This window comes from Mastomys coucha, unplaced genomic scaffold (assembly GCF_008632895.1).
Source record: "Mastomys coucha isolate ucsf_1 unplaced genomic scaffold, UCSF_Mcou_1 pScaffold9, whole genome shotgun sequence".
Taxonomy (NCBI): Eukaryota; Metazoa; Chordata; class Mammalia; order Rodentia; family Muridae; genus Mastomys; species Mastomys coucha.
The window spans coordinates 43,161,784-43,183,600 of NW_022196915.1; the positions used below are offsets into that span (position 1 = coordinate 43,161,784).

At 43.5% G+C, this 21,817-nt stretch overlaps 1 protein-coding gene across 2 annotated transcripts in view; it reads left to right on the top strand.

Annotated features, from left to right (window-relative positions):
• Parp4 (poly(ADP-ribose) polymerase family member 4) overlaps positions 1–21,817 on the top strand; it is a 90,993-nt gene that overhangs the window by 56,618 nt on the left and 12,558 nt on the right. The window contains exons 23-31 of one of the 2 annotated variants that reach the window (XM_031362554.1): positions 1,048–1,115; positions 3,498–3,685; positions 5,748–5,847; positions 7,775–7,945; positions 8,201–8,281; positions 12,549–12,629; positions 14,281–14,376; positions 16,201–16,323; positions 17,764–17,826. In XM_031362554.1, coding sequence (XP_031218414.1) covers positions 1,048–1,115; positions 3,498–3,685; positions 5,748–5,847; positions 7,775–7,945; positions 8,201–8,281; positions 12,549–12,629; positions 14,281–14,376; positions 16,201–16,323; positions 17,764–17,826 — 971 coding nt within the window. The remainder of the gene's footprint in view (positions 1–1,047; positions 1,116–3,497; positions 3,686–5,747; positions 5,848–7,774; positions 7,946–8,200; positions 8,282–12,548; positions 12,630–14,280; positions 14,377–16,200; positions 16,324–17,763; positions 17,827–21,817) is intronic. The other variant, XM_031362555.1, reaches the window with a different exon arrangement.

Genomic DNA, 21,817 nt, shown 5'->3' on the forward strand with positions numbered 1-21,817 from the left:
TGGTCTCATCTATGTGAAAATAGTCCCTATATCATAGTCTTGCAAGGGCAGAGACAATCTGTGCCAAGGATTTTAAGCTTTGCTATACAGTAAGTGAGATACAAATGTGACCAATGTAATCATCGACTGAACAAGATGCAACAACCTTGGCTTATTTAATAGGAAGGTCCAAAGAGTCAGGGCTAACATTTGCAATCAGCCCAGTCACAGATAGCATGTCAGAAATGGGCTCAGGCAGCACCAGGCCAGTACTGTTACTAGAAGGTCAATGCCACCTTCCAGGAAGGGGGGCAGGGACAGCTCAAGAACATGGCAGGGCAGAGCTGGGAGTGGTGGCTCAAATCAATGGCTTAATTACTAAGTAGGCATTAGATAAAATGGCTTGAAACAGTATAGCCATATTGCTTGGATATTGGCTAGTAGTAAAGGGATAAGTAAAGGAATAATAGTCTCAGGGTAACCAATCATATGGCTAGTAGTGCCTTTGACCCGGGCATGATGGCTTACTTCTGTAATCTCAGCATTCTAGAGATTGAGGCAGGAGTGCTAATAAGATAGCCTGGGCTATATTGTGAATTCCAGGCTAGCCTGAACTACAGAACAAGACCCTGTCTCGTAAATAAGGTATCTCAGGAGTGAAAGAAGGAGCACAGAGTAGAGTCAGGGTGGTCCTGCCCTGTGAGAATCATCTTCCATGAATCTATTTCCTTTAACAATGAAACTGGGTAGTTCTGCCAAGAACATGGGTCATATAGGGATGGCAGGCACTTTGCTGGGGACTCCACCCTGCCAGGGCTGAGCTGCCCATGCCACTGACATGTCTTATACCTTGGTTCGAATGGGCAATGCAGAAATCTCTGCATGGAGCTTGACTCAGCATCTTATATAGAACAGCTTATAGAATGTACTTGAAATGTGTTTTTATATACCAAAATCTGCATACATGGTTTTTATGGTAGAAACAGTAGTATAAAGTAGCATTGATGTTCACTAGTGGTCAGTCTCCGGGTGTTTAATGGTAATATATCACACCTTCTTATCATACAGGGTACAAGGAACTATTTTCATACCCTAAGTGCATCACGGACAATAAAATGGCCACAGAGTTCATTATGGTAAGAGAGCTGTCCTCCCCTCCTGAGTCTCTTCAAGGCTTGAGTGGTTGGTCCAGGACCCGGTCCTCCAGTGTTTTGCACACTGGTGGATGCAAGTGAGCTTTTCTACAGATGCATGAGATAAACTTCCTTATAAGGAGGAAGGTCTCTGGTCCACACCTGCAGGTCTGTCTGTAGTCACTCGGCCTTCTGGCTTTGGTCCTCTGGCAACACAGCATATTACAGCAGAGGGGGGAGGGTCGTTCACTCAAGGCTCAGAAGCAAAGAAAGGCAGGAAGACACCAGGGGCCCAGTATCCCCTTCCATAAGGGCACACGCCCCAATCTGAGTCCTAGTACACTAGGTCCCATCAACTCCCAGTAGCACCCACAGTCAGGTGTAAAGCCTTTATAGGGTGGGAGATGTCAGTTATCCAACCCACAATTGTGACCTGTGATGGTGATGGTGAGAATGAGGGTAATGGTGATGGTGGGGATGATGGTGATGGTAGAGATGATGGTGGGGATGATGGTGATGGTGACGGTGAGAATAATGATAGTGGTAGAGATAATGGTAACGGTGATGGTAAAGATGATGGTGGATGGTGGTGAGGATGATGGTGATGGTGGAGATGATGGTGGATGATGGTGCTGGTGCGGATAATGGTGATGATGGTGGTGGTGGTGATAGTGAAGATGATATGACCTTTTTTTAATTGGAAGTTAACAACAGTGAAAACAGAAAAGTCAAACCTGTACTCTCAGCACTCAGCAGGTAGAGGCAGGAGGATCAGGAGTTCAGGAACAAGGTCAGCTACTAGTAAGTTTCAGGCCAGCCTAAGCAGTGTCTGTCTCAAAAAAAAACTATGGAAGTGGCTGGTGAGATGGCTCAGTGAATAAAGACGGTGGCTGAGTCCCACTCTGGGACCCATAAGATGGAGAAAACTGGGTTATGCAAGTTGTTGTATGACCTCTACACATGCACCATGGCACCCTGGGGCCCCCACATACACACACATATCAACACACATGCACACATACATACACACACATGCACATAGACATATACACACATGCACACAGACATACACAGAGACATATACACACATGCCTATATACATATACATACATACATATACACATGCATACATACATACATACACATGCACACAGACATATATAGAGACATATGCACATATATTTATATACATATACAGACATATACACATGCATACATACATGCACACACACATGCATACACACATGCGCGCGCGCACACACACACACCAATATAATAAAAACAATTAAACAACCAGGAAAAATATCACCTACATTCCTACCACCCATTATGACTCCATAAGCATTTTTTTGAGCATTTTGGAAATTTTCTTCCATCCATCATTTTAAAATGAACAAGCTAAAGATGGCCAATCATATCCCCCAGGCCAGCAGAACCATGGGTGTGCTGATGGCATGTTTCTTTGCACAGTTGTTAGTGTTCTTTGAAAACTGTTTTTTAAGTGTTCAGTGGTAATGATATAGTTGCTATGGGGCATGGGACAAACTAAAAGGATATAAGTATTGTTGTTCCATGTGTGCATAAATGTGCTTGCTTCAGTGAATGATGAATTCCTGACAGGCGTTCACGATGACAGAGAGGCTGGAAGTAATAAACCGATGCCATGAAGGATTTACCAATAAACTTGCTAGTGATATAAAGTTACACCGACAGAATTTAGCTAAAGGAGTGCTGTCTCCAATATGCCTGGATGATAAATAGTGCGCTCGCCCGGCTTGTGAGGAGCGGCAAGGATGTAAAAGTAGAGCTGGCTTCTGATGTAATCAGGCTCAGGGTTACCAAGGATGTGTTTCTGTTACGTTTGTCACCAAGACTGCCATCCATTAGCCCGTTTCCCATATCAAAAAGAGCATCAATCTACCAGCCAGTCAGGATGACCCTGGCTAATGACCCTAAAAGAACAACACCGATATGATTCAAAATAACTGGGATAATAGTTTTGCTGTGTAAATCTCCCATTTGTCCAAAATGGCTGAGTTTCAGTTTCTGTCTCTTTAAACATGTTTAGGTGCTCAAAGTGTAACTTGGAGCTGGGCCCTAGCAGAGACTTACAGGTGACAGCATATGTAGAATGCTCAAAATCTATCAAAGCTGTAAAAGATTTCTATTCAGAACCAGTTTCTCTTTGGGCAGTTGCCAAACCAGATCTACAGTGTTATTAAAGAGCTTTTTCCTCATTACTCCCTGGGTGCTCAGAGTGAATCCTCCCTGGGGGTGCTGAAAGGAGCCTTAATTTGTCATAACAGCTAGAGTATAGAGGCTATCATGTTCAGCCACAGTTAATGATGGATGTACCTTAAGTCTGTGACACTTCCTCTCCTGCAGTCTGCAGCACCTTCCATGGGGAACACAGACTTCTGGAAAATTCTCCGCTATTTAAGTTTCCTGTACCCTTCAGAGGGGTTCAGGAACATTCTCCTCATATCTGATGGGCACCTCCAGAGTGAGAGTCTGACACTGCAGCTTGTGAAAAGAAATACCCAGCACACCAGAGTGTTCACCTGTGCTGTTGGGTAAGTTTCGGAGATCTGGTCACCATAGTGACAAAGGCAGCTGGTGGACAAGTCTTTAGTTTGTCTGTCTGGGAACTTTGTAAGGTTGGAAGCTGGTGTGAATCCATGAGATCTGTATGTAGCAGAGGAGCCGAGCTCTTACCTTAGGACCATGCTGCCAGGGGGTCACAACCACAGGGACCTCCGGCAGACTGTTTCATTTGTAAAACGGAGCTTCCTGGGACTGTTATCTAGCACAACAATTCAGATGAGGGCGAGCAGCCTGGCACAGCTCCCTGGGGCTGATTTGAGCATGTGCATGGTTGGCAATGCCTGCCCTTGGGCTGCACCTGCCTCATACCTACCTGCCCACCTTCTCCCTCTCCTGTGCTATCAGTTTTCTGTATTAGCATCAAAGCCCTGGGGCCACAATCTTTCCTCAAGTTGTTGGAATTACTCCTGCCAATTGTAGTTGGCATCTGTGTGAGGAAAAGGCAGGGAGGGTCTCCTGCTGCTCTCAGAATCCCCACCTGGTGCCTGGTCCTGAAGCCCAGAGATTCTTCCTGCACAGCTTCCTCGGCAGGACACCAGGGGTCCCTGATCTGAGGCAGGATGTGAGGCAGATTAGTGAGATGGGTTGTGCTGTCCTCACGAGTGAGCCCTGACCACAAGCTCTGGGTTTCTGGGGTCCAGGATACCTTCCCAATCATTCCATCCCTGCCTCTTCATAGCCTCTACGGCTAGTGATGATAAAAGTGGAAGTGGCTGCTCCCACAATGCTCCATGCCTCTGCTTATTTTATTTCTCCTTTGTATCAGTTGGTTTTAAGTCAAGGTATCACTCTGTAGCCCAGACTAGCCAGCAAATTATGCAGACTAGGCCTGTATCTTGTGATCCTTTTACCTCTCCAATGCTAGAATGACAGGCATGTGTCACCGCGCCTGGCTAGGCTGGTATTTTGTTTTGTAACAGGGTCTCTGATGTTCCTTGGACTCTGATCTTCCTGCCTTTACCTCCCGAGTGTGGAATTACAGATGTGTACTGGCACACCAGGTTTGGTCAGAGCTGGGATTGAACCCAGTGCCTGTGCATGCTAGGCAAACATGCTACAAAGTGAGCTACATCCTAGCTCTTTAGGCGACTATCATTATCAAGTATCATTCTGATATCTTAGACGTTTTTTTGTTTTGTTCACAGTTTGGTTTGTTTAAGAAAGGTCTCTGTGTGGTCCAGGCTGGCCTTAAAAGTAGCCATTGCATCGCACAACTGCTCCATCAAGCCCTGTACCTTTTGCCGTTGCCATTGTTTGTTGTTTGTTTTTAAGTATGGAAGTGTTTGATTTATTTTTTATTTATTTATTTATTTTACTTTATTTTTTTTTAAGACAGGGTTTCTCTGTATAGCCCTGGCTGTCCTAGGTCTCACTCTATACCAGGCTGGTCTTTAATTTAGAGATCTGCCTGCTTCTGCTCCCAAGTGCTGGGATTAAAAGAGTGTGCCACCAGCTGCCTGGCTTTATTTACTTATTTTTAATGTTTCTGCTGTGAAGGTCTCTGCAAACACCCTGGGCAGAAAGAGTGTCATTTGTGTGAGGCAAGAGAGAAGGCTGCTTCAGTAGCCGGGGTTGGTTCAAACTTCTAGAGTCTGAAACAGGAAGGTTATTTTGGGCATATTTAAACACAATCCATTTTGGGGGGTAAAAAGGTTTCTTCGTGTAACACAATCCTGTGTGTACAATAAAGCTTAAGGCATAGTTACATCGAAGGTCTTCCATGTTATCCAAGGACTTGGGGAGCCATTATAACCACCACCATCTACAGATACCACCAAGGTCACCAGACTGCTAATGTCTCCATTCCTGAGCCTGTCATAGTGTTACATACCTATAAGAGGTGGAAAGATCGCTCCAAGTTCAAGAACAGCCTGGGTTACAGAGTGAAACCATTTTAAAAGAAGAATTGAGGCGGAGTTTGAGGCCAGCCTGGTCTATAGAATGTGTTCCAGTACAGCCAAGGCTCTTACACAGAGAAACTATGTCGGGAAAAAAAATTGTTTTTAATTAAAAGGTTTGAAATGTGCTCAGTTCTACAGCAAATCGTCACATCTTAAGGACCTTGTCTCAGTACGGTGCTGGAGTGTTTGAATATTTTAACTCAAAATCTAAGCACAGTTGGAAAAAACAGGTATGTGGGGTTCTTTTTTAAACATCTTATCCATACTCCTATGTTTATATGTGGAAAACCTGTCTCCTTACAAGTTGGTAGCAACTTCTATCTTTTGTGAATAGACAAAACCTTGTAAGGAAGCCAAAGCTTTTGAAACATTTTTTATAATAATAATTAGAAAGGCCAAGCCGGACATGGTAGCGCATGCCTGTATTCTCAGCACCTCTCTTCCCTCTGCCCCACAGCACCGGGATTACAGACGAGACCATACCCCATGCTAGTTCTTCATTGTGATAAAATGTACACGAGATTTACAAATCCAAACTTGTCTAACCATCATTTCTAGCCATCTCCAGAACTTTGTCACATCTCCAATAGCAAGTCTATAATCATATAATATAAATTAAATATAAAAATAACTCTGTATTGCCTCCTACCTTCAGTGCTGGACAATGTCTATTCTATTTTCAGTCTTTTTGAGTTTGCCTTTTCCAGACACTTCTAGATATAGAAGCACAAAACATTTGTTCTTTTGTGTCTGGCTTATTAACTTAGTGTAATGTTCACAAGACTTATCAATGTGTTGTTCTTTTGACAGAATTTCTTTTCATTTTAAGGCCAAATATTTTATTATTTTCTAATTGGGTTTTGAAAAAAGGAATCTCATGTAACTCAGGCTGAGCTGAGGACAGACTTGAACTCCTGTTCCTACTGCCCCCATTAATGCAAGTGTTGAGATTACAGATGTATGCCACAATGCTCACCTTAGGGATGAATAATAGGTATCAAATATCCATATATGGTTATTCTATCATAAATAGATAGGTGATAGAGAGAGAAACAGGGAGAGGTACACACACCTCATTGTATTTATTAACCTATCAATGAACTTGGCCTATCCCATCACAAGCCGCTGTGATGGTGCTTGCATGAATGATGGCTCACATTATCTGTCGAGTCTTTCTGTTTGTTCAACTCTGGGTTTGCACTCAGAAGTGGAATTCTTATTTCCACGGCAGCTGCACATTTCCCATTCCTGCTGGCAATGATCCAGAGCTGCCCAGCTTGTGTGGCAAGTGCTTCCACTGTTGAGCCATCTCCACACGCTGAAATAGAAAAACTTAAGTATCTTTATTTACACTGATGGCACCTCTAATCCCAGCACTCGAGAGGCAGAGGCAGGTAGATCACTATAAGTTTGAGACTTGTCTGGTCTACAAAGCAAGTTCCAAGCCAGCCAAGACTATATATTAAGACCTTTTCTCAAAATAAAATATCCCCCCCCCCATTTGGAAAAATGCCCCATGACAGGAAGGAAAAAAAAAACTATAAAACCTCAAAGACACAATCTAAGCTTCTAAGTGTTAACTATTTCTGTTTGTTGACTTTATGGTGCTAGAGATTGAAGCCATACAACTGTTTATACAGGGCGAGCACTCAAGTGGCCTACTGTACTGGCTGGTTTTGTGTGTCAACTTGACACAGGCTGGAGTTATCACAGAGAAGGGAGCTTCAGTTGGGGAAATGCCTCCATGAGACCCAGCTGTGGGGCATTTTCTCAATTAGTGATCAAGGGATTAGGGCCCCTTGTGGGTGGTGCCATCCCTGGGCTGGAAGTCTTGGGTTCTATAAGAGAGCAGGCTGAGCAAGCCAGGGGAAACAAGTCAGTGAGAAACATCTCTCCATGGCCTCTGCATCAGCTCCTGCTTCCTGACCTGCTTGAGTTCCAGTCCTGACTTCCTCTGGTGATCAACAGCAATGTAGAAGTGTAAGCTGAATAAACCCTTTCCTCCCCAACTTGCTTCTTGGTCATGATGTTTGTGCAGGAATAGAAACCCTGACTAAGACACCTCCTACCAACTGAGATGTATCCCTGGCTGGCTTTTTCATTTGTTTGTTTTTAGATGTTAACATTAAAGAAGAAGTATTTTCTCTTGCATTATAGATAGAAGCCCAAATGACCAGGATACGTTCCCCAAGTTGCCACTCTGTCTCTGTCAAATGGCAGCAGCTTAGCAGAGATACCCCTGAGCCCCTGCAGGCCCCGGCGTGGCTGCCCTCCTTGTTTCACAATGATCGGCTCCTGGTCTACGGATTCATTCCTCATTGTACACAAGTAAGAAGAGCAGAGTTCCTTACACTATGGGAACGATGGTGACTTTTAACAACAGTGACTTTTGCTGTTGCTCTTCTCCTCACCCCACCTCCACCCCTTTCCCTCTTCTTGGCATTGTGGTTCCCCTCTGGGTGTCTGGGTAGGGAAGCTCTTGATTTCTCTTGGGAGGGGAGGGTGTCACCAGAAGAGCTGACATTCCACTAACACACTGGGAGCAGAAACACTAACAGAGCACATGTGTTTCTCCTGTTTCAGGCAACTCTGCGTGCATTCATCCAAGAGAAAGAATTTTGCACAATGGTGTCAACTACAGAACTTCAGAAGACAACTGGGACTGTAAGATTCACATCTTAAAGGGCTGGGCTGTGGGCAGAACTCAGTGTGGGAAGCGCTAGCCATGGAGGTGGAGATCTCTTCCATTTCCAAGCACTCACAAACTTAAGCTATGGACAGAAAGTTATAATTGTCAGTTTTCACATATAAGTTCCATGTACTTCCTGTGTTGTCCAGTTTGTCAAAATTGGAGAGGAGTTGAATGTTCCCTAAATCCTCTCAGAACTTAGGAAAACAGTTCACTTACTGTTACTGATTATTATTACAGTGATTTTTCTAACAGTATTTTTAATTAATTTTTTATTCTTTTGAGAGTTTCATATGAGTACTGTATTTACATAATTTCTATTCCTCCATTCCCTCTCCAACTCCTCTGTGTCAACTTGACACGCTCAAGTTCATGACCTCTTCTGTGATCTCTCTTTCTCTCATTCTCTCTCCCTCTCCCCCTCGAGAGCTCTTAGAGCTCACATGCACACACACACACACACACACACACACACACACACACACACACACAAAGACTATTGAGCCCATTTAGCGTTGCTTTTATGTGCACATGCTTAGGGCTGACCACAAGGAACTGTGAGGAGGCTCATCCCTAGACAAGACTGATTGTCTCTTTCTCAGCAACCATTGATTACCTATAGGTTTTCATCTAGGTGTGGTGGTGGTGGTATCATGTGTAGACAGCCATATTGTTGAGAACCCATGGGTACAGCTTCCCTGTTATTTCTAAAAGATGCTATCTAACAGCAGGCATCCTGGTCCTCTCACTCCTACAGTCTTTCCACTCCCTCTCCCCTGGTGTAGAAGTTCTGCTGTAGATTGTACTGGTTAGTCTTGGCCAACTAAACACAAACTAGAGTCACCTGTGGAAGGGACTCTCCACCGAAGGATTGCCTCCATCAGATTGGCCTGTGGAAATGTATGTGGGTCATTTGCTTGATTAATTGTTGTGAATGGGAGAGGGGAGGCATTTTCACTGTGGGAACTGGGCCAGAGATGTTTCTTCTTCTTAGCAAGCCAGAAGAAACAAGCCAGTCATCATTCCTTTCTGGTCTGTGCTTCAATTCCTGCCTCTAGGTTTCTGCCTTGGCTTCCCTTGGTCACGGGCTGTAAGCAGAAAGCCAAATAAATCCTTTCCTTCCCTTTTTTTTTTTTTTGGTCAGTGTTTTATAACAGCAATGAAAAAGCAAACTAGGAGCTGGGCGGTGGTGGCGCATGCCTTTAATCCCAGCATTTGGGAGGCAGAGGCAGGCAGATTTCTGAGTTCGAGGCCAGCCTGGTCTACAGAGTGAGTTCCAAGACAGCCAGGGCTATACAGAGAATCCCTGTCTCGAAAAACCAAAAAAAAAAAAAAAAAAAAAAAAAAAAAAAAAAAAAAAAAAAAAAGCAAGCTAGGATGTAGACGTGCCAACTGGGCACTGCACAGCCACTTCTTCTTAGGATTCGGCCAGTTATAGATCTTTGTCTGCTGCAATAAGAAGCCTCTGTGCTGAAGGATGGGAGCTAGACTTACCTGTGGGTATAAAGCTGAGTGTTTAAAATACAGTTAGAAATTAGATTAGTGGAGGGAATGGCGGTAATCGGCTCTCTTCAATGACCTTCAGGTTTTTAAGTTTTTATTGTAGAGGACCTAGCCTCCTTGATTAAGTTAAATCCCTATATTTTCTTTTTTGATGAAATGATGAATGGGCATGTTTTTTTATGAGCTCTCTCTCAGCTTGCTTGTTACCAGTATGTAGAAAGGCTACTGGTTTTTGTCAGTTGATTTTGTACCCTCCAACTTTTCTGAACTGACTGGAAGCCTTCTCTCCCGGGACTTGTTCACATAATATCAGAAGTGCCATGCAAGCTGCCAAGAGAGAAGCCATATTCTACCCAACTGAAGGCCTATGAGTTTAGAGCTCTTCCTTGGCTTTACTTTCATTTCTAAAATCATTTCATAGAACTGTGGAAAAGCAAATATTTAACCCGTGGCAAACTGTGGGTTCAATCCTAAATAACAACAAAGTTACTCTTAACTGGGCACAGGCAGAGAGCCACAGTCTGCTTTCTCAGAAGGACCAGCTGGCCTCCCTATGTAGCCAAGGACCTTGACCTCCTGCATTTATTCCTTAAGTGTTGGGGGTTCCCGGGTAGGCCATTATGCCCAACTTCTTTTGTTTTTGTTTTGGGGGGTGTTTTTTTTAATAGAAGATTTTGTATATGAAGATATGTTTTGATCAATTCCAGCCCTTTCCACACTTCGCACCACCATTTTCCCTCCCAAGGTCATGTGCTCTTTTTAAACCCATGAGTCGGTTTGGTGTTATCTGCATGTGCATCAGTTTAAGATCATCTGCTGGGGCATGAGCAGCCCACAGGGCAACACCCCAGAAGAAAAGTGACTCTTCCACCTTCAGCAACCATCACTTGCCAACAGCTCCTCAGCCAGGGGCAGGCATTCCTGAGCCAGTCCCTCACCCATACTGGCATTTTGGCCAGTTTGACCTTGCCGGTCTTGTGTATGCAGTCAGAGATGCCCTATATGCTTGTGTGCCACGTCCCTGTCCTGTCCCCAGAACACTGATTCTCACAAGCCCTTCACTACCTCTGGCCGCTACAATCTTTCTGTCTTCTCTTCTGGAATATCCCTGTGGATCTGTGTTTTTAATCTTTGTATTTTTATTACATTTATTTACTCTGTGTGTGTGTGTGTGTGTGTGTGTATGTGTGTGTGTGTGTGTGTGTGTGTGTGTGTGTGTGTGTGTGTGTTTTATATGTGCATGCCACAGCATTGGTGTGGAGTTCAGAGGACAACTTGTAAGAATCAGTTCTCTCCTTCCACCATGTGGGTCCTAGGGATTGAACTCAGGTCAGGCTTGGCCACAGGAGCCTTTACCCATTGAATCAGTTCACCAGCCCTGTGTTTTTATCTTATCAACCTAGTAAACTTCACAGTATACCAAAAACAGCCTATGACCTCACTTACTTTTGAGGAGTTAAGACAGAGTCTACTTAGCTCTGGATATGCTACAACTTATTTGGATATTCTTGACTATATGAGTAACAAAGAATAATACTTTGAACAATATAATCTCAAGAGGCAACAAAATCCTATGTACTGCTCTGGCTACAACAGCTAACTGTAGCTCTTTCTGTGGAGAACCTCACATCCATGTGCTCTACTGTCCCCTCTTCTTGAAGTATGGCTTTCTTTTATTTTGTCTTGTTCTATTTTTTTTACAGAATCTCATATATCCAAGGCTAGCCTAGAATTTGATTTGTAGATGAGGTTGGCCCTGAATTTCTGATCCTCCTGTCTCTCGTCTCCTAAATGATGGGATTACAGGCATTTATATCCACACCTGGAAATGGTGCACTTCTTTTTTTTTGTTGTTGTTGTTTTTTGAGACAGGGTTTCTCTGCGTAGCCCTGACTGTCCTGGAACTCACTCTGTAGACCAGGCTGGCCTCAAACTCAGAGATCTGCCTGCCTCTGCCTCCCAAGTGCTAGGATTAAAGGCATGTGCCACCACTGCCCGGCAATGGTGCACTTCTTAAATTACATGTTTATTCCATTTATTTTATGTGTTTGCATGTAGGCACGAATGCCACAATGCATTTGCAAAGGTCAGAGAGGACTTGAAGGTTCTCCCCTTCTACCATGTGTGTTCTGAAGTCAAATTCAGGTTGGCAGGCTTGGGGACAAGGACCACCCCCTGAGTCATCTTGTCAGCTTTAAGTTCCATTACTAGTGACGAAATTGTAAAACTTAGAATTATTGAGATCAGACATTGACATTCAAGTCGGTATTACTGGTGTGGTGTAAGACAATGTACTCAAGCTTGCTGCAATGACTGATGCCTGTAATCCCAGCACACAGGTGGCAGAGGCAGCAGAATCATTATGTTCAAGCAGCCTATGTAGAATAGGGAGCTGAGGACATGGTTCAGTGGGTAAAAGTGCTTACTTTACCATGCAAACCTAACAAGCTCTCTGGATCCCTAGAACACATAAAAAAGGCAGACAGAATAGTGTGCATGTCTATAATCCCAGCAGAGTCCTGAAGGAGGGAGGTAGAAGGCAGGACACTCTCCGGAAGCTAGTCAGCTAGCCTGGCTGGTCAAAGAGCAAGAACTCACACAGGCTGTGCTTTGACCTCCATGCATACACTTTTAGCATGTCTGTGCCCACATATGAGCAAACACACACATGCACTCACATGTCTCTCTCACACATGTAAAGCCAATTTAATTTTTTCCCCCTTTGCTACTTAAACACAGATGATTCACAAGCTGGCAGCACGGGCGCTAATCAGAGACTATGAAGACGGCATTCTCCACGACAATGAAACCAACCACGAGGTCTGTTCTCCCAGTAAAAGCCAATATGCATTGTTCTATGTTACTCCTAGACTGATTTATTCATAGGAATATAAAGTAGGTATAACCAAATAAAGAAGAATGTGATGTCGGGGCATCTGTCAGCATCTACAGTGCCAGTCCTGTGGTGCAGGTACTTAGTGGCTGTTTGCTGAGTTCATTAGCGAAAGAACCAATGATAGTGACTGTCTGAGACTTCTGTGATCTTTGCCCATGAGAATAGCCTAGAGGAGCACTCAGAAGATGCTCATGGAGCGCCAGCAGCAACCTCTCATCTCTTACACCGTAACTCGGCACCTCAGGTTCAGGATGGTGGTAAGATGCCTCAGACACGAGGCAGACTTACACTCACCTTGTTCCCTCCTTGATGGACAGAGGAGGGTCCTGGCAGAAGGGCCGACTTGACCAGCTACTGTGACAGTCAGGCCATGCTCTTCAGTGAGGTTTGAGCATTGGTGTTCAATGCCATGCCTGGAAAGGATGCCAGGGTACCATGTAGGGCTCAGTGGCTGTCACAACAGGTAGCACGTGACCCTGTGCTTTCCCTACTTTTGACCACCAGATTAGCCTCTCCTCTCTGTGTCCCCTTTGACTTGAGGCCCATTTAAGGCCTAGTGCATCTGACTAGCTGTGCCTTAAATAATTCTAAACAAGTAAAGATACCTATATAGTTCTTCAACTTTACAGAGGGAGCCATAGACATTGAGAGAAAGAGGAGACTCACAGCATGTAAGAGCTTTCTGAACCTGGTCTATAGAGTGAGAACCAGGACAGGCAGGGCTACACAGAAAAACCCAGTCTCGAGAAACCAAAAAAAAAAAAAAAAAAAAAAAAAAAAAAAAAAAAAAAAAAAAAAAAGCTCTCTGGAAGCTGCTGTATAGCTATATACTATACTATATATATGTATGTATATATACATATGCATATGTGTATGTATGCATATGTATATATACATATATATACACTATATATAACCATGTACCGAGGGCTGTATAACTAAATTGCTTCTATGATTCAGCTAAATGAGTCATCTCAAGTCACAGGAAACATATGTGACCTACCTATGATACTTAGACAGGACTCCTGACTCAGTGTCTAATTTGAAATACTAATTATGAAGTTATTTACTTGAGGCAGGAGGGACAGCTGAGTTAGTAGAGGGCTAGTGAAGCATGCACAAGGCTCTGAATTCGGTATCCAGCACTGTGTTACCAGGAATAATGGTGCACACATATGATCCCAGCACCTGGGAAGTTAGAGGCAGAAAGAGCAGGGGCTCAAGGTCAGCAGCAGCAACATAACTGAGTTCCAGGCCAGCTTAAGATATATGAGATGCTTTCTCAGAAGAAATGGATGAGCCAGGAGTGCTTTAATGCCTTTAATTCTAGCACACAGGAGGCAGACGTAGGTACATCTCTGTAAGTTCAAGGCCACATAGCAAGTTCTGATCTACATAGCAAGTTCTAGGGGTACATAGTAAGACTATCTCAAAAAATAGTATGTTTTGAAAAAAAAAGTAAGTAAATGAATACATTACATAACTTATTCAATCACAGAAAAACACTTAGGATTATGTTATAGCCTTTAAGCTCATTACGTATAAACAAAATAACACAGTTTCATTCTATTCTAGATGAAGAAAAACATCATGAAATCCCTGATTATTGAACTCAGTAAAGAAAATTCTCTTATTACACAGTTTACAAGCTTTGTGGCAGTTGAGAAAAGGGTATGTATTGTTATTAATTTAAGATTGAACTTTTTTTTTTTCAAGACAGGGTTTCTCTGTGTAGCCTTGGCTATCCTGGAACTCACTCTGTAGACCAGGCTGGCCTCGAACTCAGAATCTGTCTGCCTTTGCCTCCCAAGTGCTGAGATTAAAAGAGTGCGCCACCACCACCGTCTGGCCCAAGATTGAGCTTTTATTTAGTCACTTTGGGCTGGAGATATGGCTCAGCAAGAACCCAAATTCAGTTCCCAGCACCCACAGATGGCTAACAATAGTACCTCTACCTCCAGAGCATCTGGTGCCCTCTTCTCACCTCTGTAGACACCCACACATAAATAAAAATACCTTATTGTTTGTTTGTTTATTTGTTTGTTTTCTTTTTGAGATAGTGTAGACAAGGCTGCCCTAAAACTCACAGAGATCCAATTACACACATCTCTGCTTCCTGAGTACTAGGATCAAAGGTATGTGCCACCACACCCATCTTAAAGTACTTAAAAAAAAAAAGAAAAAAACTCACTGTTGCCGGAAGTAGCATATAGGCATTGAATCCCAGCATTTGAGAGGCAAAGACATGTGGATCTCTGTGAGTTTCAGACCATCCAGGAATACAGTGAGACCCTGTCTCAAAACACAAACAAAAATAAGTAAATAAATAAGACAAAAATTTAAAACCAGTAAGCATGTATCTGGGTGTGGGGGCATGCATGTATCATCTGGGTGTGGGGGCATACCTACAGTCCTAGCACTCAGGAGGCAGAGACAGGAGGATTGCCATGAATTGGAGGGCAGCCTGATCTATATTATGAGTTCTAGGCCATCTATGGCTACAGGGGTATTGTATACAAAGAAAACAACAAAACCCAGGTCAGTCTTACCCTGATGAGCAGTAAGGTGACCAATCCAAAGCTATGAAGGGGAAAGTGGATGGACACGAAGAGACAGGATCCGTGGGGCCCTTGTCTGTGTGTGCTAGCACTTGCCATAATTCCTCTAAATGAATCTCGTATTGTCCTAGTTAGGTTTCTATTGCTGTGGTAAAACACACTGACCCAAAGCAATCTGGGGAGCAAAGGGTTTCCTCTACCTTAAAGATCAGAGTCTTTTACTGGAGGAAATCAAGGCAGGGACCTAGAGGCAAACAGAGGCCATGGAGGCTTGCTCCTCCTGACTTGCTCAGGACCACCCATAGTCAGCTGGGCCCAAGTCGATCATCAGTGGGTTGTCTATAGTTCAGTCTGATGGAGGCATTTTGTCACTTGAGGGTTCTTCTTCCCAGATGACGCTAGCTGTGTGTAACTTGGTACATGTGTGTTAGTATTTTTAGTGTTTTGATTATTAACCATCTGTATATATATTTTAAGATAAGAAAGCAGGGTGGTAATGGCACATACCCTGATCTCAGGGGAGACAGAAGCAGATTGATATCTGAGATGAAGTCTAGCCTGGTCTACAGAGTGACTTTCAAGACAGCCAGGGCTACATATAAAAACCCTGCCTTAAAAAAAAAAGGAAAAGAAAAGAAAAAAAGGACATTTATAGTAGTTTGGGGCTAGGATGTGGTAGCTTACTATATAGCTAATACACAATCATGTGCAAAAAAAAGTTATAATTTTATTACATTTTTTAAATTTCTAGATTTATTTTTCAGATTGGCCCTTAGTCAAGTCTGTGGAGCATTTTCTTGATTGATAGTCAGAGACATATGATCCAAGTATACACCCAAATGTTCTAAACCCAATATTGACAAGGCTTTAGAATGTGCTAACTATTTAATATGAAATATCTTTTTAAAAATTATAATCCAGTTGTAATCCTATATAGGATGTCAATGAGATTCCTTTTGCTAATGTTCCAAATATTTCGGAACTTGTTGCCAAAGAAGATGTAGACTTTCTACCCTACGTGAGTTGGCAGGAAAAGCAGCCAGAGACCTTTACCTCACAGGTAAGTACAATCACCAAATTCAGCCATTCATTTCCTAACCATGGAAATGTATTCTGAGAAGTCTGTCAGTAGATATTTCATGGCAGCAGAGTCAGAGATGGCCCCACCCCATTTGTCATGGGACCCATATGAAGACTAAGCTGCACATTTGCTACAAATGTATAGATGGCCTAGGTCCAGCTCCTGTCTGCTCCCTGGTTGGTGGCCCAAGCTCTGTGAGCCCCCATGGCAGCGGTTGTCACATGCCTTTAATCCTAGCATTTGGGAGGCAGAGGCAGGCGGATTTCTGAGTTCGAGGCCAGCCTGGTCTACAGAGTGAGTTACAGGACAGCCAGGGCTACACAGAGAAACCCTGTCTCGAAAAAACAAAACAAACAAAAAAGACCACAAGTGCTATGAGCAAACTTCTTGGATGTGAATCTCAGCCCCTACTGAACCCCAGTGGACTGGAACATCTGTGTGTCTTCTCTGCCCTGAAATGGGTACAGTATGAATTGAGTTTCCCCAACACAGAATTTGACAATGTTCCCAAGCAGTGCAGTGGTAATACACACCTTTAATCCCAGCACTCAGGAGACAGAGGCAGGTGAATTTCTGTAAGTTCAAGACCAGCCTAGTCTACAAAGTAAGTTCTAGGACAGCCAGGACTATGTAGAAGGACACTGTCTTAAAAAAAATGTTGAGCTCCTATGTAACTTCACAAATGGAAAATTCCATATGACAAGTGCCGTCACAATAAAGGAACACTAAAAATATTGTAGTATTACCCTTGGGAAACATGCATAAAGAGAACAGAAATTAATTTCATGCTCAGATTTGCATCTAAAACCTGAGATGTCTTATGGTATATATTTCAGTATTCTAAAAATTAGGGGAAAAAAAATCCCAACTATGAAGCATTTGCGGGAAAGTATACTCAGGTAATCCTAGGGTTGTGAAGAGCACTTCCCATTGTACTTCCCAGCACCTCTGGCTGTGGTAAATGCTATGTTAGCAAGGATTTCTGAAATGGACTCTGTCTGTCAAGCCAGAAGCCTTGGGGATGAGCCCAGCCCGCATAGCCTTTGTTTAGGGCCCCGTGTCCACATCTGTACAGCAGTTAAGTGTGAGACATCTCATGCACTGGAAAGTCTCCCTAAGGCGGAGTGTGCACAAGAAGCAAGAACATTGTGAGAACAGTTTCTATGGTTTCCACTATTTCTAGAAGAACAGGACACAAATGTATCTGCTTATTGGCTTACTTTCTTGTCTCTGCTTTATTTATTTATGAAGCTTCCTTTTCCGTGGTGCAGGGGACTGAACCCAGTACCTTAGGTATACTAAGCAAGGATTGTCCTGTTCCAGGGTGGTGAGGTGGCACAGAGTGGGAGAAGAGGTGTTAAAGGACACTTGCTTTGTTATAAACATAGCCATTTGCATACTTTTACTTTTGTACCATAGGCAGAGATTGAGTCTTCAAGACAAAAGCAAGATGAAGTCACTGATGGTAGTGGAGTGCTACAGGTATACCACTAAACAGAACTATGCATGGTGAATTTTCAGAAGAAAAAAAGAAAACTTATTTTTCCAGTTTGCCATTTATCATGAATTATTTTTATATTTCCTCTCTCTCTCTCTCTTTCTCTCTCTCTCTCTGTCTCTCTGTCTCTCTGTCTCTGTCTCTGTCTCTCTCTCTGTGCGTGTGTGTGTGTGTGTGTCTGTGTGCATGTGCCAGGGCCAGTGGGGGGGTGGGGTGGAGTCCATCTCTCTTCCCACCACATGGGTCCTAGGGTGAGAGGTCAGGTTTATTAGTGAGTGCCTTTACCCATTAAGCCACCTCACTGCCTCCCTCCTACCCCCACCCCCCACCCCTAAGCCCACCCCCATTCTATATTTTTTGAAGACAGACTTTCACTATGTAGCCCAGCCTGGCCTTAAACTCCTGACCCTCCTGCTTGAGCCCCCTGAGTTGGAGCACGCCAGGTACAGTCCTTGGCTGCATTCGTTTTGTGATTTTAGTGATTTATTATCTTTTGGTCATGCACAATCTTTTGTTTGTGATACTTGGGCCTCAGCTGATAACCGGTTACATTTTTAAAATTTATTCTATTTTTATTTCTGTGCACATGCTCATGTATGTATGTATGTGTACAGTCATGCACACACATGTATACATACAGGTGCTGTGGAGGCCAGAAGAGGGTGTTGGATTCCCTGGAGCTGGAATTACAGATGGCTGTGAACTCTCAGAGCACACAGGCTCTGGGAATTGAACTCGGGTCTTTTGAAAGAAAAGCCTTTATCCCATAGCCATCTCTCCAGCCCCTCTGTCACATTTTTAAGTTTTTAAATTTCTTACTTTGTATGTGTATGTTAGGATGCCTTCTATTTATCCTCCAATAGTTTCATACATTTATACAATGAAACTTGGCCATATCCACCCCAACTCTCCCTCCCAGTGCCTGGCTTTTATTTGTTTTTTGTTTTTTTGTTTTTTTCACTTTGCTGTGCCTAGAAACACCTTTAGCACTCATAGGTTATACTTTAAATTTCCCCTTTCATTTCTTTCAGGAATTCTGTTTTATTTTGATTTTGCTGTGAGAGAAGCCAGACCTTGCATGTGCTAGAATGGCCCTTAACCACCAAGCTTCCTCCTTAGACCTGTTCGTTCTATGTTTACATTTAAATCTCCATCTCATGAAATTTATCCTGGTGTAAGATAAAGGTGGAAAGCCAACCTTATTCTTCCAAAGAGTCACCCAGTCTCCCCAGCACTTAACTCAAAATGCAACATTCATTCTCGAGTTCATCCTATGCTTTCCCAGCTGTGCCTACTCCGCAATAACCATCTAGTTATTATAATGTTACCAACAACTTTAATATGTGAGAGGCCTAGTCTGTCATCATTCATCTTTCTTCATATTCTGGTTTCTCAAGAGGCATGATGGCCTAGGCCTATAATCTTGGCCACTGATAAAAGCCAACGAACGAGTATCAAAGCAAGTTTGTGGCCAGCCTAAGCTACAGAGCAAGTTCGAGGCCAGCCTGGGCAAAGACTGTTTCAAAATAATAAGTAAAATTGATAGATAGATAGATAGATAGATAGATAGATAGATAGATAGATAGATACCAGGCATGGTAGTATAACGCCTTTAATCCTAGCACTTGGGAGGCAGAGGCAGGTAGATCACTATGAGTTTCAGGATACCTTGGCCTACATAGTGAGTTCCAGGCCATCTGGGCTACACAGTGAGACCCTGTCCCATTCTGTTGTAGTGATAAAATGCCTTGACAATGTAGCTTCAGGGAGAAAGGGTTTATTTTGGTTCACACTGGTAGGGGCATGGGGCCCAGGATGGCTCAACATTGTTGCATTAGCCGTCTGGAAGCTGAGAAAGCACAGCAAATGGCTATAAAACCTCAAGGCCCACCCCTAATGCCAAACCTTGGCCATCAAGGCTCCACTTCCTAAAAGTTCCATGATCTCCTCAACAGTGCCACAGCTGGGACCCAAGAGTTCAAAATACAAGCGTGGGAGACACTTCACATCCAAATGGTAGTGCCAGGATACAGGGGATGCAGGCTCACTGCTGTAATCTTGGCTTGAGAGACTAAGGCAGGAAGATCCAGAGGCAAATTCCAGACCAACCTGGCTTGCCTATCCGTTTTTTTTTTCCCCCTTTGGTTTGTTTTTTCAAGACAAGTGTGGACTGACTTTGTAGACCAGACTGGCCTCAAACTTAGAGATAGATATCCACCTGCCTCTGGCTCCTGAATGATGATATTATAGCTTGAGCCACCGCATCAGGCCTTTGCCTATCCAGTTTTATGTCAGTTAAGAGTAAGACAATGTCTCATGGGTCACTGAGGCTCAGCGGGTGAAAATGCTCATCTTGTAAGCCAGACCACATGAATTTGATCCTCGGAACCCACAGTAGAAAGAGAGACCCAACTCCCTAATGTCCTCTGGCTTCCACACATGCATTATAGCACTCATATGCACATGTGCACATTAACAAGAAATGAAACAGAAAATTTCAAAGCCCTTGTCTCAAAAAAACAAAGAGGCCAGGGTTGTAGTTCATCAGTAGTAAGCTTCCCTAGGCTGTGATAAGTCCTGGGTTCTATTCCTAGTGCTCTAAACATAATATGAGAAACAATCCTCCCTCCCCTTTCTCTTTGTTGTTGTTCTTTGAGATAGAGTCTCACTGTAACTCAGGCTAACCAGAAATATCTATATAGCCCAGGCTAGCCTCAAACCCAAGACCCCCCCACCCCCCATCAGCCTGTTGCGTCTGCCTCGACCAGCAAGAAAGACACACCCATGAGCTCTTCTTTATGCAGTTTATTCAGGAACCTTGAACAATCTTCTGACCCCCAGGGCAACACCCTCGGCCTTTAAGCACTCCCAAGCTCAGCCAATCCCAATGAGCCACGTGGCAAAAGCGGATAGGTCAGCAAATGCGGAAAGCAACCAAGGGCAGCAAGCTTAGCCAAATAAGGGCTTGTTTACGAGACCACTCGCTCTCGGGATGATGGAAGCCAGCGCCATCTCAGGGTGCGGCTCAAGCGGCTCTCCACATCAGCCTTCCAAGTGCTGGTATTATAGGCTGGCTCTAGGCAAGGTGTTTCCAGGTTTCAGAGTTGACAATAAGGACTCACATGGATATGCACCATTAATAAGATAATGTTATTTACATATTCCTTAGAGTTTTAGTTCTATAGTAATAACTATCTGATACCTTGTAGCGGGAGCTACAGGGGGCAGGATTAGCTCAAGCAAGGTAGCTGCTGAGTCCCCTGGAAGAGCAACTTCAAGATAACTTGTAATTAAAGTAAGCAGTAGGGCTAGACATAGTGATGCACACCTTTAATCCTAGCACTCAGGAGGCAGAGGCAGGCAGATCTCTGAGTTTCAGGCCAGCCCACTCTATGTAGCAAGTTTGAGACTGGTCAGGACTACAGAGTGAGATCCTGTCTCAAAATACTACTACTACTACTACTAAATAAATATATTAATAAATAAAACAAAACAGGCAGAGTAATAGAATATATCAGAATATACTTTGAGGGAATAGCAGGCCACATGAGCAAAGATGCTTAAGGGCCCCAATTATTATTTGACCATCCTCATAGTGAGAAAGGAGTTGGCTGCTGAGGGTCTAGCTCATGTGTTTCACAATACTGATGTAGATTAGGTCAGATATTTTTCTATTACCCATGTCCCTTCTTATTTTAATCATAAACATGTCCAGTTACACATTGGCGTAAGAGAGTAAAACGAGGGTTCTCCGTACACGTCCACTTTGAGGACACTTTGCTTTATTGCCCCTACACCTAAACAGTTCAGGCCAGGTTAGGCTTTCTGGTCTCTTATCCAGATACATTAGGAATATGTTGAACAGACAATGTCTAAATTTGATTGTTATTAGTGAAGAGGAAACTCTGTTATGCAGAGATGTGTGTATGGACAAGTGCAGGCGGGGCCGAGGGGGTTCTGAGGTTGAGAGTGCAG